Source organism: Babylonia areolata, chromosome 22 (assembly GCF_041734735.1).
Source record: "Babylonia areolata isolate BAREFJ2019XMU chromosome 22, ASM4173473v1, whole genome shotgun sequence".
Classification (NCBI taxonomy): Eukaryota; Metazoa; Mollusca; class Gastropoda; order Neogastropoda; family Buccinidae; genus Babylonia; species Babylonia areolata.
This window is the reverse complement of record NC_134897.1, coordinates 46760081-46773828: the sequence shown is the minus strand read 5'-3', so window position 1 is coordinate 46773828 and position 13748 is coordinate 46760081. Positions and strand designations below refer to the sequence as shown.

Below are 13748 nucleotides of genomic sequence, written 5' to 3'. Positions count from 1 at the left end.
ACCGACGGCCATCTAGCTCCACTGTGCTGTGTGCATGCCACACACAGTTGGCCCCCGGGGTGTGTCTACCCATGCATGCGAAGTCTGGATCCGGCAGAATCTGCGGAAGAAACCTATCGGTTCAACGGAGAGGAAGGCGGTTACAGCAACGCACTGTGGAGTGCAGAGAGCAAGATGAGACACCGAAAGGATATCTTGGTCATCCACTGCATCCGTGCTCATCCTCCAGTCGTCTTGACTTAGTCTTGCCACTGGAAATTGGTGGACCCGGACGAGAGAGTGAGGTCGACGTTGCGCAAATCCTCTTCACTTTAAACAAACTCATCGCGCAAGTCATCAGTCATCCAAAATGACCTTTCATCCTTCATCATTTCATCACCCCCAAGTCCTGTGGCGACAGGCGAGCGACGAAACGACAGGTGTGGGTACACTGGCAGTCGCAGCCGCAGACCTGCACGCAGGCGGCTCAGGCCATAGGGTCGTTCTTCATCGACAGGAGCAGCGATGGAGCTCGGCAGCCGTCTGAGCAGCCCTCTTTAGGAATGCACTGCTCACCTCCCTGGCATGAGGACGGGGCTAGAAAAGGTGCCCTAAAAATTGCCTGCTCCATATCACCCTGGCCAACATACCGCGGCTGGCGGGGACCCTACATCAGCGGTCGAAACAAAAAGAAAGAAAAGAAAAAAACAAGGATCGTTCCTCTCACCATTGGTGCTTGGAACATAAGGACTCTCCTGGACAGAGACAACGCGGACAGACCCCAAAGGAGAACGGCACTAGTTGCATCCGAACTCGCCAGATACAACATCGACATCGCAGCCTTGAGTGAGACTCGGCTTGCAGGCGAAGGCGAGCTCTGTGAACGGGGATCTGGTTACACCTTCTTCTGGAGTGGACGAGGAAGCGAAGAGCGACGTGAGGCTGGCGTTGGTTTTGCAGTAAAAACAGCACTTGTCAGCAAGCTAGCTGGAATCCCAAAGGGAGTCAACGATAGGCTTATGACCATGTAACTCCCACTGGCATCTGGCCAGAAGCACCTCACCATTGTCAGTGCCTACGCCCCAACCATGACCAACCCGGATGAAGTGAAGGCGAAGTTCTACGAGGACCTTCACTCTGTCATTGCTGCTATCCCTAAAGCAGACAAGCTCATCATTCTTGGGGACTTCAATGCTAGAGTTGGCTCTGACTACATCTCCTGGGATGGAGTGATTGGAAAGCACGGTGTGGGCCACTGCAACCCAAATGGATTGCTTTTGCTTCAGACTTGTGCAGAGCACAAACTGCTGATAACGAACACAGTTTTCTGCCTCCCTACCCGTAACAGGACGTCATGGATGCACCCACGCTCAAAGCATTGGCATCTCATTGATTACGTCATCGTCAGGAAAAGGATAGGCAAGATGTACGTGTAACAAAGACCATGTGCGGCGCCGAGTGTTGGACAGACCATCGCCTTGTAGTCTCGAAGCTGAATATTCGAATCCAGCCCAAGAGACGCCCCCAAGGCCAGAAGGCTCCAAAACGGCTCAACATCGCTAAGCTGAATAACATCACCATCAAACAGTCCTTTGTGGAACTGCTGGAAGATCGTCTGGAATCCGCCTCTCTGGACAACCAGAATGTGGAGTCTGACTGGAGGACCCTGCGTGAGCTGATCTATAGTACAGCTTCAGAGACCCTGGGACCCATGACCAGAAAGCACAAAGACTGGTTTGATGAAAACTGTGATGAAATCAAGAAGCTTCTGGATGAGAAACGCCGTCTGCATCAAGCCTACCTGAGCAACCCAAAGTCCACATCAAAAAAGGATGCGTACGATGCCATCCGCAGGATTGTTCAGCAAAAGTTACGCCAGATGCAGGATAAGTGGCTGAGTGGCAAAGCTGATGAGATCCAGGGATATGCTGACAGGCACGATATGAAGAGGTTCTATGATGCCTTAAAAGAAGTCTACGGCCCCACATCCTCAGGATCATCCCCCCTCCTCAGTGCAGATGGGAATAACTTGATCACCGAGAAGGAGAAAATTCTCGAACGCTAGGCTGAGCACTTCAACAGTGTCTTAAATCGCCCTTCCTCCATAAATGATGAAGCCATAGACCGTCTCCCACAAGTCCCCATCAACGAAGCACTGGACGATCCGCCAACACTTCTTGAGACCCAGAAAGCAATCCGTCTGCTATCCAGTGGCAAAGCACCTGGCTCAGACTCCATACCAGCAGAGGTCTACAACGGATGGAGGCACTGTGCTGACTGAGAAGCTCCATCAGCTGTACTCACTCATGTGGAAAGAAGAGACGATCCCCCAGGATTTCAAAGATGCATCTATCATTCACTTGTACAAGCGAAAGGGGAACCAGCAAGCCTGTGATAACCATCGGGGCATTTCCTTGCTCTCCATCGCAGGCAAGATACTTGCCAGGATCCTACTAAACCGCCTCACAGCACACCTTGACCAAGGTCATTTGCCTGAGAGCCAATGTGGATTCCGGAAAGAGCGCGGAACCACTGACATGGTGTTTGCTGCAAGGCAGCTGCAAGAGAAATGTCAGGAGCAAAATGTTGATCTGTTCTCCACCTATGTCGACCTCACTAAGGCCTTCGACACCGTGAGTAGAGAGGTACTGTGGAAGATCATGGCCAAGTACAGATGCCCTCGGAAATTTATTTCCTTGGTCAGCCAGTTCCATGAAGGCATGCAGGCTCGAGTCCAGGACAATGGCGAAACATCTGCTCCTTTTGCTGTCACAAATGGTGTCAAGCAAGGCTGCGTCCTGGCTCCAACGCTGTTCAGCCTCATGTTCTCTGCAATGCTTACTGATGCCTTCAGAGATGGCGATGTTGGAATCGGCCTAAAGTACTGAACAGATGGCAAGTTGTTTAACCTCAGAAGGCTACAAGCAAAAACGAAGGTCATGACAGACATCATCAGAGACTTTTTGTTTGCTGATGATTGTGCCCTCAACGCTGGATCTGAAGCTGACATGCAACTCAGCGTCAACAAGTTTGCCACTGCCAGCAGGAACTTCGGCCTTACCATCAGCACGAGGAAAACTGAAGTTCTCCATCAGCCAGCCCCAGGGAAACCCTACGTTGAGCCCAACATCACAGTCAACGGTCAGAGACTCAGTGCGGTGGAGCGGTTCACATACCTTGGTAGCACACTATCACGAAATGCGACCATCGACGATGAAGTGAACGTCAGGATTGCAAGAGCAAGCGCAACTTTTGGCAGACTCAGTGCAAATGTCTGGAACAGAAGAGGCATTAGTCTTGAGACCAAGCTAAAGGTCTACAGAGCAGTAGTTCTCCCCACACTACTGTACGCCTGCGAAACTTGGACAGTGTACCAACGACATGCCAAGAAGCTGAACCACTTCCACACAACATGCCTGAGGAAGCTACTGAACATCAAGTGGCAAGACAGGACCCCAGACACAGAGGTGCTCGCAAAAGCCACCCTTCCCAGCATCTTCACCATCCTGATGCAGTCCCAGCTTCGCTGGGCTGGACACGTGGCGCGCATGCCAGACCATCGGCTGCCCAAAAGGCTCTTCTATGGCGAGCTGCAACAAGGGAAGAGATCACACGGAGGTCAGAAGAAGCGCTTCAGAGATACTCTGAAAGTCTCTCTTAAAGCGTTTGATATCAACCCTGACTCCTGGGAGGAATCTGCAGTGGACCGTGACAAATGGCGCGCTGCTGTGCACAAAGGTGCCAAGTTGTGCGAGGCCAACAGGACTGCTGCAGCTATTCAGAAGAGGCAGGCCAGAAAGTCATGGGCAAACAAGCCCCCTGATATGCCTGTCTTTGTCTGCCCCAACTGTCAGCGAACATTTCGTGCGCAGATTGGACTATTCAGTCATCTGCGCATTCACAGATAGATTCATGAGCATCCTCCCCCCCCCCCGCCCCCCCCACCCCACCACCACCCTCCCCCCATCCCCCAGCTGGATGACAACGATGGTCATCATCGATCTCGATGGGCACACCACCACCACCAGTTATAAGCCATGCAAACTCTCTCTCTCTTTCGTTGTGTGTGTGTGTGTGTGTGTGTGTGTGTGTGTGTAATTATGTAATACGCGTAGTCTCTGACTCTGTTTTATATTATTGTGAGCTAAATCATTATTTTTCTTCTTTCTTTTGTGAGTTATTGCGCGCATGTGTGTGAGTGTGTTTGATGTTTATTGTAAAGTGCTTTGAGCTTTCTTTAAGGGAGGAAAGCGCTGAACAAATGCCCATTATTATTATTATTATTTGGTAAGAGTGACGGTTCCCCTGGGGCTGAAATTGAGCTGAGTCAATGGGATTTTCGTCCTATGATGCTGTACAACTTTCACCAGGAAAAGAGTTATCAGCAATGCTTCCAAGTTGCTGGATTGTTTTGGGAAGCAAGCACCATGACAAACCACAGTCGTTAGGTGGCACATGCAGTTTTGATGTGGAACACCCACCCTGAAAGATGATGACCATTGTGGCTGACCTGTACCCGTGGTAACCGACCCAAAATGGCGCAGGTGACGTCAGTGATCCAAGATGATCTTTGTGTCAGCACTGATGAAATGAAGGAGACAAGATTTCATCAGGGAGCATCAGCACCATCCTTCATAAACCCCTCCATGTATGGAAGCGTTATGCCAGCTGGGTACCTCACCACTTGACAGAAGACCAGAAATAGGGTAGGGTTGAAAGGTGTTTGGGACATCATAACAGGGGATGAGACATGGGGGTACCAGTAAAATCCAGAAACAAAACAGCAATCTGCAGTTTGGGTCTTTCCAGATGAAAATGCACCAACAAAATTCTGTCATTCCAAGAGTCATTACAAAGAAATAGTTGCGTGGGTTTTTTTTGTTGTTTTTTTTGGCAAAATCAGGCCATGTTACGACTGTACCCCTCCCAGAAAGGACAGTAAACTCTGAGTGGTGTATCACTGTCTGCCTCCCAAAGGTGTTTGAAGCATGGTGTGTACGCTGTCCAACAAGTGGAACAAGAGACTACTGCTGCATCATGACAGTACCCAAGCTCACACAGCTGCTGCCACTGTGGACTTCCTGAAAGAGAATGGTGTACAACTGCTCACTCATCCCCCATATTCTCCTGACTTAGCCCCTTGTGATTGCTTTCTGTTTCCCAACTTGCAGCAGCAGTTGTTCAGTGTGCAGAAGATGCTCAGGTCTTCTTCAAGGGTCTCATCATGGACATACCCCAGGTCAAGTGGGCTGACGTCATGACAACTTGGTTTGAGCCGATGATGGAGTGCATACAAGCTGAGGAAGCGTTCTTCAGAAAAGTGGAGTAAGCAGAACATTATAACTTTCCTGGAATTGTTGTATTGCAAGACTTACTGAAGGACCCAGGTACATTTTACACACGTCAAACAACCTTACACTGTATGTAGGCACTCACCCCTGAACCACTGGCGGCAACACCAAAAGGAAGAGAGGCCGCCCTCTCCTGAAATGAAAAAAATCAAAATTAGCCCAATGGACACAAACCAAATGACAACAAATATTGTATTGTACTGTGTTACTTTTTGACACAACAGATTTCTCTGTGTGCCATACCTTGGCAGTTGTCCCCTCACACTCTTCAGTCTTCCATGGCCAACCTTCAACAGCCTGGACTTCAGCAACAGGTCTCAGTCATTTGGGCAGTCACACTCTACATGCTGCGAACCATCTTGCAGCTGTTTTACAGATTTCAACCAGCAGGGCCAATTCAGTCTGTGTTCAATCCGAGACCATGTCCAATTCTAAAGATATTTTTGTCTTGTTTTGAGGAAGTCCTCATTGAAAATGCACATTCCCCTGGGGCAAATGTTTTATCTGTTCTCTTCAAGTATCTTCTTCAGACAACACTTCATGACAGATCATTCAGCAACATTCGTTTGTCATACACCTTTCTTCAGACAACACTTCATGACAGATCATTCTGCAACATTCGTTTGTCATACACCTTTCTTCAGGCAACACTTCATGACAGATCATTCTGCAACATTCGTTTGTCATACACCTTTCTTCAGGCAACACTTCATGACAGATCATTCTGCAACATTCGTTTGTCACACACCTTTCTTCAGACAACACTTCATGACAGATCATTCTGCAACATTCGTTTGCCACACACCTTTCTTCAGACAACACTTCATGACAGATCATTCTGCAACATTCGTTTGTCACACACCTTTCTTCAGACAACACTTCATGACAGATCATTCTGCAACATTCGTTTGCCACACACCTTTCTTCAGACAACACTTCATGACAGATCATTCTGCAACATTCATTTGTCTGTACACACCTTTCTTCAGACAACACTTCATGACAGATCATTCTGCAACATTCGTTTGCCACACACCTTTCTTCAGACAACACTTCATGACAGATCATTCTGCAACATTCGTTTGTCATACACCTTTCTTCAGACAACGCTTCATGACAGATCATTCTGTAACATTCACTTGTCATACACCTTTCTTCAGACGCTTCATGACAGATCATTCTGCAACATTCGTTTGCCACACACCTTTCTTCAGACAACACTTCATGACAGATCATTCTGTGACATTCACTTGTCGTACACCTTTCTTCAGACAACACTTCATGACAGATCATTCTGCAACATTCACTTGTCATACACCTTTCTTCAGGCAACACTTCATGACAGATCATTCTGCAACATCCACCTGTCGTACATCTTTCTTCAGACAACACTTCATGACAGATCATTCTGCAACATTCACTTGTCGTACACCTTTCTTCAGACAACACTTCATGACAGATCATTCTGCAACATTCACTTGTCGTACACCTTTCTTCAGACAACACTTCATGACAGATCATTCTGCAACATTCACTTGTGGTACACCTTTCTTCAGACAACACTTCATGACAGATCATTCTGCAACATTTACCTGGGGCACAAGTTTCATGTAGTATAATCTGTACAGACAAGACTTCATGACAGATCATTTTGCAACAAGCCAAACAGCAGAGCCACAGAAAGACTGGCTGGCAAAAAGACACTCATTACTGCCAAGGAAGTGGATCTCTACTCTAGTTTGGAGGACAGAAAGGGGAGGTAGAGGTGTTGAGAGTGTGGGGCCAGAGAGGAGTGGTGAGCTCATCATTATCACTGTTGTCAAGACAACAAACATGAAAGCCTCGTTCACAATAACGCATTTACATCTTACCAAGTATGCAGTTTTTTTCTTCCGCTTGTGTTTTTTCTTCCGCTTTGTGGGCAGTGTCTGCTGGGAAACACAAGCATGGTGGTACATGAACTTATCTGGACGTTTCCTCTTCCTTTTTCTGCAGGGCTTGGCACCAACATGTTCATGTGGAAAATCAATCCACAATGTGTTCCTTGTGTGCTGGTAGTCACGGTAACTGTAAGCGCTGGGGAAGTCAGCTGCTGCCTGCCGACTCTGGCATGACTCTGGCACAGCAAGTGGCAATGGGGGCCAGTCCTTCACTCCTGACACCACTGGCCGAACTCTCAGTGTTTCCCCACCAAACCACCATTCCTGAAGCACAGAAAACACTGCCTCCTGTCAACACTGTCCACAGTGAAAACACAAGCTTAGTCTGTTGGGATTTGAGGCCATTCATGCAACAAGAGGAAAAACACTCACATGTCCTATGCAGAAGGAAAAGAAGAAAAACAGGAATTGATTTACGAAGTCCCCAAACTACTGAGTAGACTCATCAACGTATATTCCAAAATACTGAATTTACACACATTTTATGTCTGTGTCTATCATTCCTTTGCATTATTATCATTGCTTTTAGTCCAACCGACCTCAAAGGGCCAAAACAGGACTTCCCAACTATATAAATGTCCAACTGTGTTAAACACAAAACTGTCACATACAAAAAAACAAAAAACAAAAACAAAACAAAACAAGAACAACAAAAAAAACAAACAAACAAACAAAACCAACATAAAGATAAACCTACAAAACACAGTTCATGACAGCTTTTCAAAACCATCTAACTCCTTAGGGCAAATAAGTCCAGACTGTGATGAGACGTCAGCCCTTCTGCTTTATCCATCATCCCCAGATCACAAAAAATGTTGGAAAGCATAAAAAGGAGAAAAAACAACAACCTTCAAATCCACACAAAAATACACAAAAAGGCCATATTGGCAAATAACACTGCAGAAAGGGCAGCTAGCGTCCATCCCAGTGTTTATTAGCTCACTAACTTATCGATCACCAGAGTAAAACCGCACAGACAGTACATCACAGACTGCGGAAAAGAGAAAAAAGTGTGAAGGATTCCTTGAAAAAAGAAAGGGGAATGAACTGGGAGGGCAGAAACAGGAGACAACAGCGAAGGAAGAAAAAATGACAGAAATAAAGAGAGCAACAGAATGAAGGAAATTTCCAGCACAGAATTTGATATAATATGGACACTTACTTAATACAGCACCTATCCCCCATCAAAGACCAAGCTCTAAGCACTTCACAAACATGGAGTCATTTGCACATCAGCCTGCTGCCTACCTCGGTACAGCGGACTGACAGCTGCCATTCAGCGCTCATCATTCGTTTCCTGTGTCATTCAATCAGGTTTCAGTCACACACACATATACTCATACAGACATGTAACATTTATGTGTACAACCATTTTGTTTATTTACCCCACCATGTAGGCAACCATACTCCATTTTCAGGGTTGTGCATGCTGGGTATGTTCTTGTTTCCATAACCCACCGAACATTGACATCTTTAACCTTCACCGTACTTGGTTATTTTCCCACTTATCCATATTTTGTGGGTCTCACAGACCCACACTCGCTAAAGAAGGAATCCAGAGCTTACCCCCTATTCATACATCGTGGGTCTGACAGACCCATACAAATTAATGTGGGCTTTTCCAACTTCAATAGACTGAGCAACACGTTCCTGTCATCAGATCTTTTCCCACCCCTCTTCCGGCCAATCAATAGCAGCCTCTGTATGTCTGTGTCTGTATCTGTGTGTGGCAGCCTCTGTATGTGTGTGTGTGTGTGTATGTGTGGCAGCCTCTGTATATATATATATATATATATATTTGTGTGTGTGTGTGTGTGTATTTGTGTGCGTGCGCGAGCGTGTAAGTATACACGTCAGGAGAGCTCTGTGCGCGCGCGCATGTGTGTGTGTGTTCGTGTGTGTGTATAGAGGATGAGGTATGTGTGTGTTTGCATGTGTACTGTAGGAGCAACGGAATATTGGAATGTGCGGGTGTACACACACACACACACACACACACACACACACACACACACACACACGCACGCACACACACGCACGCACGCACGCACGCACACACACACACACACACACACATATATATATATATATGTCATCGTCAGGAAAAGGGATAGGCAAGATGTACGTGTAACAAAGACCATGTGCGGCGCCGAGTGTTGGACAGACCATCGCCTTGTAGTCTCGAAGCTGAATATTCGAATCCAGCCCAAGAGACGCCCCCAAGGCCAGAAGGCTCCAAAACGGCTTAACATCGCTAAGCTGAATAACATCACCATCAAACAGTCCTTTGTGGAGCTGCTGGAAGATCGTCTGGAATCCGCCTCTCTGGACAACCAGAATGTGGAGTCTGACTGGAGGACCCTGCGTGAGCTGATCTATAGTACAGCTTCAGAGACCCTGGGACCCATGACCAGAAAGCACAAAGACTGGTTTGATGAAAACTGTGATGAAATCAAGCAGCTTCTGGATGAGAAACGCCGTCTGCATCAAACCTACCTCAGCAACCCAAAGTCCACATCAAAAAAGGATGCGTACGATGCCATCCGCAGGACTGTTCAGCAAAAGTTACGCCAGATGCAGGATAAGTGGCTGAGTGACAAAGCTGATGAGATCCAGGGATATGCTGACAGGCACGATATGAAGAGGTTCTATGATGCCTTAAAAGAAGTCTACGGCCCCACATCCTCAGGATCATCCCCCCTCCTCAGTGCAGATGGGAATACCTTGATCACCGAGAAGGAGAAAATTATCGAACGCTGGGCTGAGCACTTCAACAGTGTCTTAAATCGCCCTTCCTTCATAAATGATGAAGCCATAGACCGTCTCGCACAAGTCCCCATCAACGAAACACTGGACGATCCGCCAACACCTCTTGAGACCCAGAAAGCAATCCATCTGCTATCCAGTGGCAAAGCACCTGGCTCAGACTCCATACCAGCAGAGGTCTACAACGATGGAGGCACTGTGCTGACTGAGAAGCTCCATCAGCTGTACTCACTCATGTGGAAAGAAGAGATGATCCCCCAGGATTTCAAAGATGCATCTATCATTCACTTGTACAAGCGAAAGGGGAACCGGCAAGCCTGTGATAACCATCGGGGCATTTCCTTGCTCTCCATCGCAGGCAAGATACTTGCCAGGATCCTACTAAACCGCCTCACAGCACACCTTGACCAAGGTCATTTGCCTGAGAGCCAATGTGGATTCCGGAAAGAGCGCGGAACCACCGACATGGTGTTTGCTGCAAGGCAGCTGCAAGAGAAATGTCAGGAGCAAAATGCTGCTCTGTTCTCCACCTATGTCAACCTCACCAAGGCCTTCGACACCGTGAGTAGAGAGGGACTGTGGAAGATCATGGCCAAGTACGGATGCCCTACCAGCCGCCGTGGCGAAGTGGTTAGCGTCGCGGACTGACGGCTGGGAGGACGCGGGTTCGAATCCCAGTGGAGGTGGGTTTTTCGGCCCGTGACCGGCTCCTACCCAGAGTTGAGTGTGCTGTGGGCTTAAATGGGGAGACTGGGACCACACAGTCGAGTGTCATCCACTTCAAGGATGCGTCTTTGGGTGTGTTGCTCTAATTACCTGACCAACACTGCAAGTGTCTGTATCTCTCGGGCCTGGTTAACGCCGGGATATCATTATGACAGGAAGCGTAGAGTACAGCCTTGTCACGCAGTCCCAAACCAAAATGGACCTCCATAGCAACATCGTCATCATCATCGTCATCCTCCTCCCCCTTCATCGTCATCAATATAAACAAAATAGTCTCAAAGTCTGTGACCTTTCATGCCCTGCTCTCATGGTGACCTCAGTTTCGATACCCCTCCACTTCCGTGCTTTGGGTGAGTCCTGTCAATGTCGTCAGTGTCGGCAGATTCATGGGGGGGCTGTTGTTTGAGGGACGTGGTGGCGGTCTCCACTCTGGGAGAGACGCTCGCTCAGTCTGGCTCCGCGATTAAGCCATTATTGTCGTTAGTAGGGGGCTTAGTAGGTGGTGTCCTAAGTACGTTAAAACAGAACAGGCACCAATGAACACCACTGAAGTGACTCAGCAGCAGTGCAGGGTCTCCTCTGGTGTGTGGCCTCCAGGCGACCTAACATCGATGGTTCCCTGTGGACTGCCGACGCTGGGACTGCGACGGACGAACCGGGGTGTGGCCGTGTATGGGGGAATCTAAATGAGCGGCGTGGGAGTAATGCCACTGAAACGGCGCAGATGATGGGGCAGCAAAACAAAAAAACAAAAACAAAAAAAAAGTACGGATGCCCTCGGAAATTTATTTCCTTGGTCAGCCAATTCCATGAAGGCATGCAGGCTCGAGTCCAGGACAATGGCGAAACATCTGCTCCTTTTGCTGTCACAAATGGTGTCAAGCAAGGCTGCGTCCTGGCTCCAACGCTGTTCAGCCTCATGTTCTCTGCAATGCTTACTGATGCCTTCAGAGATGGCGATGTTGGAATCGACCTAAAGTATCGAACAGATGGCAAGCTAACTTGATGGCAATTAATAAACTTGATAATCATCAAAATATAACTTGCAATTGCCTGAGGCAATGACACCGGTAGCCTGCTGTACTGTTGTGTTCTCCGTGAGAGCCGGATGCGATGTGCCAGCCAACTACAGAAGCAGTGAGGTAGCCTATGTGTCATCAGTCATGTACGCACAATCACTTCGTTCCACGTAGTACAAAGGGATTATTGGTTTGTTCCCTTCTTTTGCGAGTATGGGTCTGAGAGACCCACGAATTACGAATAAGGGTACTTAGTGTTTTCTCTTCTTTGGGGAGTATGGGTCTGTAAGACCCACAACGTAGGAATGCAGGTAAAAATTTTCACAATTACGTAACTGATTAACTAATCAGTTAAAGTGTACATTAATTTACTAAAATGATGCATATGTTGTGACAACAAAAGTCATGAAATTTCAAATTAATCGGACACCAAATATATTTTAAAGGCATTTTTTAAGGCAAAAATGGGTCTGTCAGACCCACAAAGTACGGTGAAGGTTAATGTGCATATTCGATCTTCTGTGTAAGTGTACACACTAAGGGGATTAAAACGCTAACAGGTCTGCTCATATGTTGACCTGACAGATCGGAAAAATCTCCACCCTATACCCACCAGGTGCTGTTACTGAGATTTGAAACCGGGACCCTAAGATTAAATGTCCAACTCTTTAACCACTCAGCTATTGCATCCAGAATGCGGGGATACTATTCATACTAAAAAAAACAAAAACAAAAAAACCCCAGCATCCCCATGCAGAAATCCCTGTGCATTAGTGGAGGGAGAAGAGGCATGTAGCTGTGTAAACAGAGAGGGAAGTCCTGGAGTCAGTCAGCATCAAAGGCCACGTCCTCAACACTGTAACTCATCCAGCCCTGCGCACCAGCTCTGTTCTGCCGTCTAAAAGCTTGGTCTTTGACAGGGGATAGGTGCTGTGGGCAGACTGTGTTGAGGGACACTACTCACGTGCCAAGGATCACTGGCAACGCCGGCAGACTTACATCCCTTGGTAACATAACAGGTTTTGGTGCACAAGGACCGAAGAATGTAGTGTCTGAGTTGACAGTTCCTTATTCTGCTGTCTCTGTGTCACAACGTCATGACAACCTGTGCACAAGCACTGAAGAATGTAGTGTCTGATTTGACAGTTCCTTATTCTGCTGTCTCTGTGTCACAACGTCATGACAACCTGTGCACAAGCACTGAAGAATGTAGTGTCTGAGTTGGCAGTTCCTTATTCTGCTGTCTCTGTGTCACAACGTCATGACAACCTGTGCACAAGCACTGAAGAATGTAGTGTCTGAGTTGGCAGTTCCTTACTCCGCTGTCTCTGTGTCACAACGTCATGACAACCTGGCACACAGTGCCACGATGACCTCAAGTAGACTGACCATCCTGTTCCTAACATCTGGGTTTCAACAAGAGTGTCTTCTGTCCCCACTCCTTTTCACCGTCAAAACCAACCAGACAGGGACACCCTGAGCTTGACTCAGCAGCCACTGTTTGAAAATGACCCAGAAAAACATGTCATAAGATAAAACACACAGCTGAAAGAAAACTCATTCAACTCAACAGCATCTGCAAGATTGTGGAATGAAGATCAACATAAGCAAGACAACTGTGTGAGTGGGAAGAAGGCCTTACAAACGTCAGAATTTAGGGTCTTCACTTCTTGTCCAGCTTTTTGACCCAGTCCAGAAGGCCAGTGCGAACAACCTGCACCCTTCCTGGAGCATCCAAACATCAGCCAGACAGATCAACTCAGTCTCTGTCCCACTGTTACCCACCAGTGCCAGGCCTGGGCTCAGCTGCATGGGCAATCTTAGCAGCCTTCAGATGGCTTAGCGTTAGACACTGTCCTTACTCTCAATGCTAATTCCCTATCCAATCTAAGCAGCCCTCGGCTGGCTTAGCGTTAGACAATGTCCTAACTCTTAACGCCAATTCCTTATCCAATCTAAGCAGCCCT

At 47.5% G+C, this 13748-nt stretch overlaps 1 protein-coding gene across 4 annotated transcripts in view; it reads right to left on the bottom strand.

The window, feature by feature from the left end:
• The window catches only part of LOC143297186 (uncharacterized), a 79430-nt gene that overhangs the window by 41786 nt on the left and 23896 nt on the right, over positions 1 to 13748 (bottom strand). For all 4 annotated transcript variants that reach the window (XR_013057223.1, XM_076609387.1, XM_076609386.1 and 1 more), the window contains exons 6-7: positions 7202 to 7534; positions 5416 to 5463 (exon numbers count right to left, since the gene is read on the bottom strand). Coding sequence is in view for 3 of the 4 variants with exons in the window: in XM_076609387.1 (XP_076465502.1) it covers positions 5416 to 5463; positions 7202 to 7534 (381 nt within the window). In the remaining variant the exon portion in view is untranslated. The remainder of the gene's footprint in view (positions 1 to 5415; positions 5464 to 7201; positions 7535 to 13748) is intronic.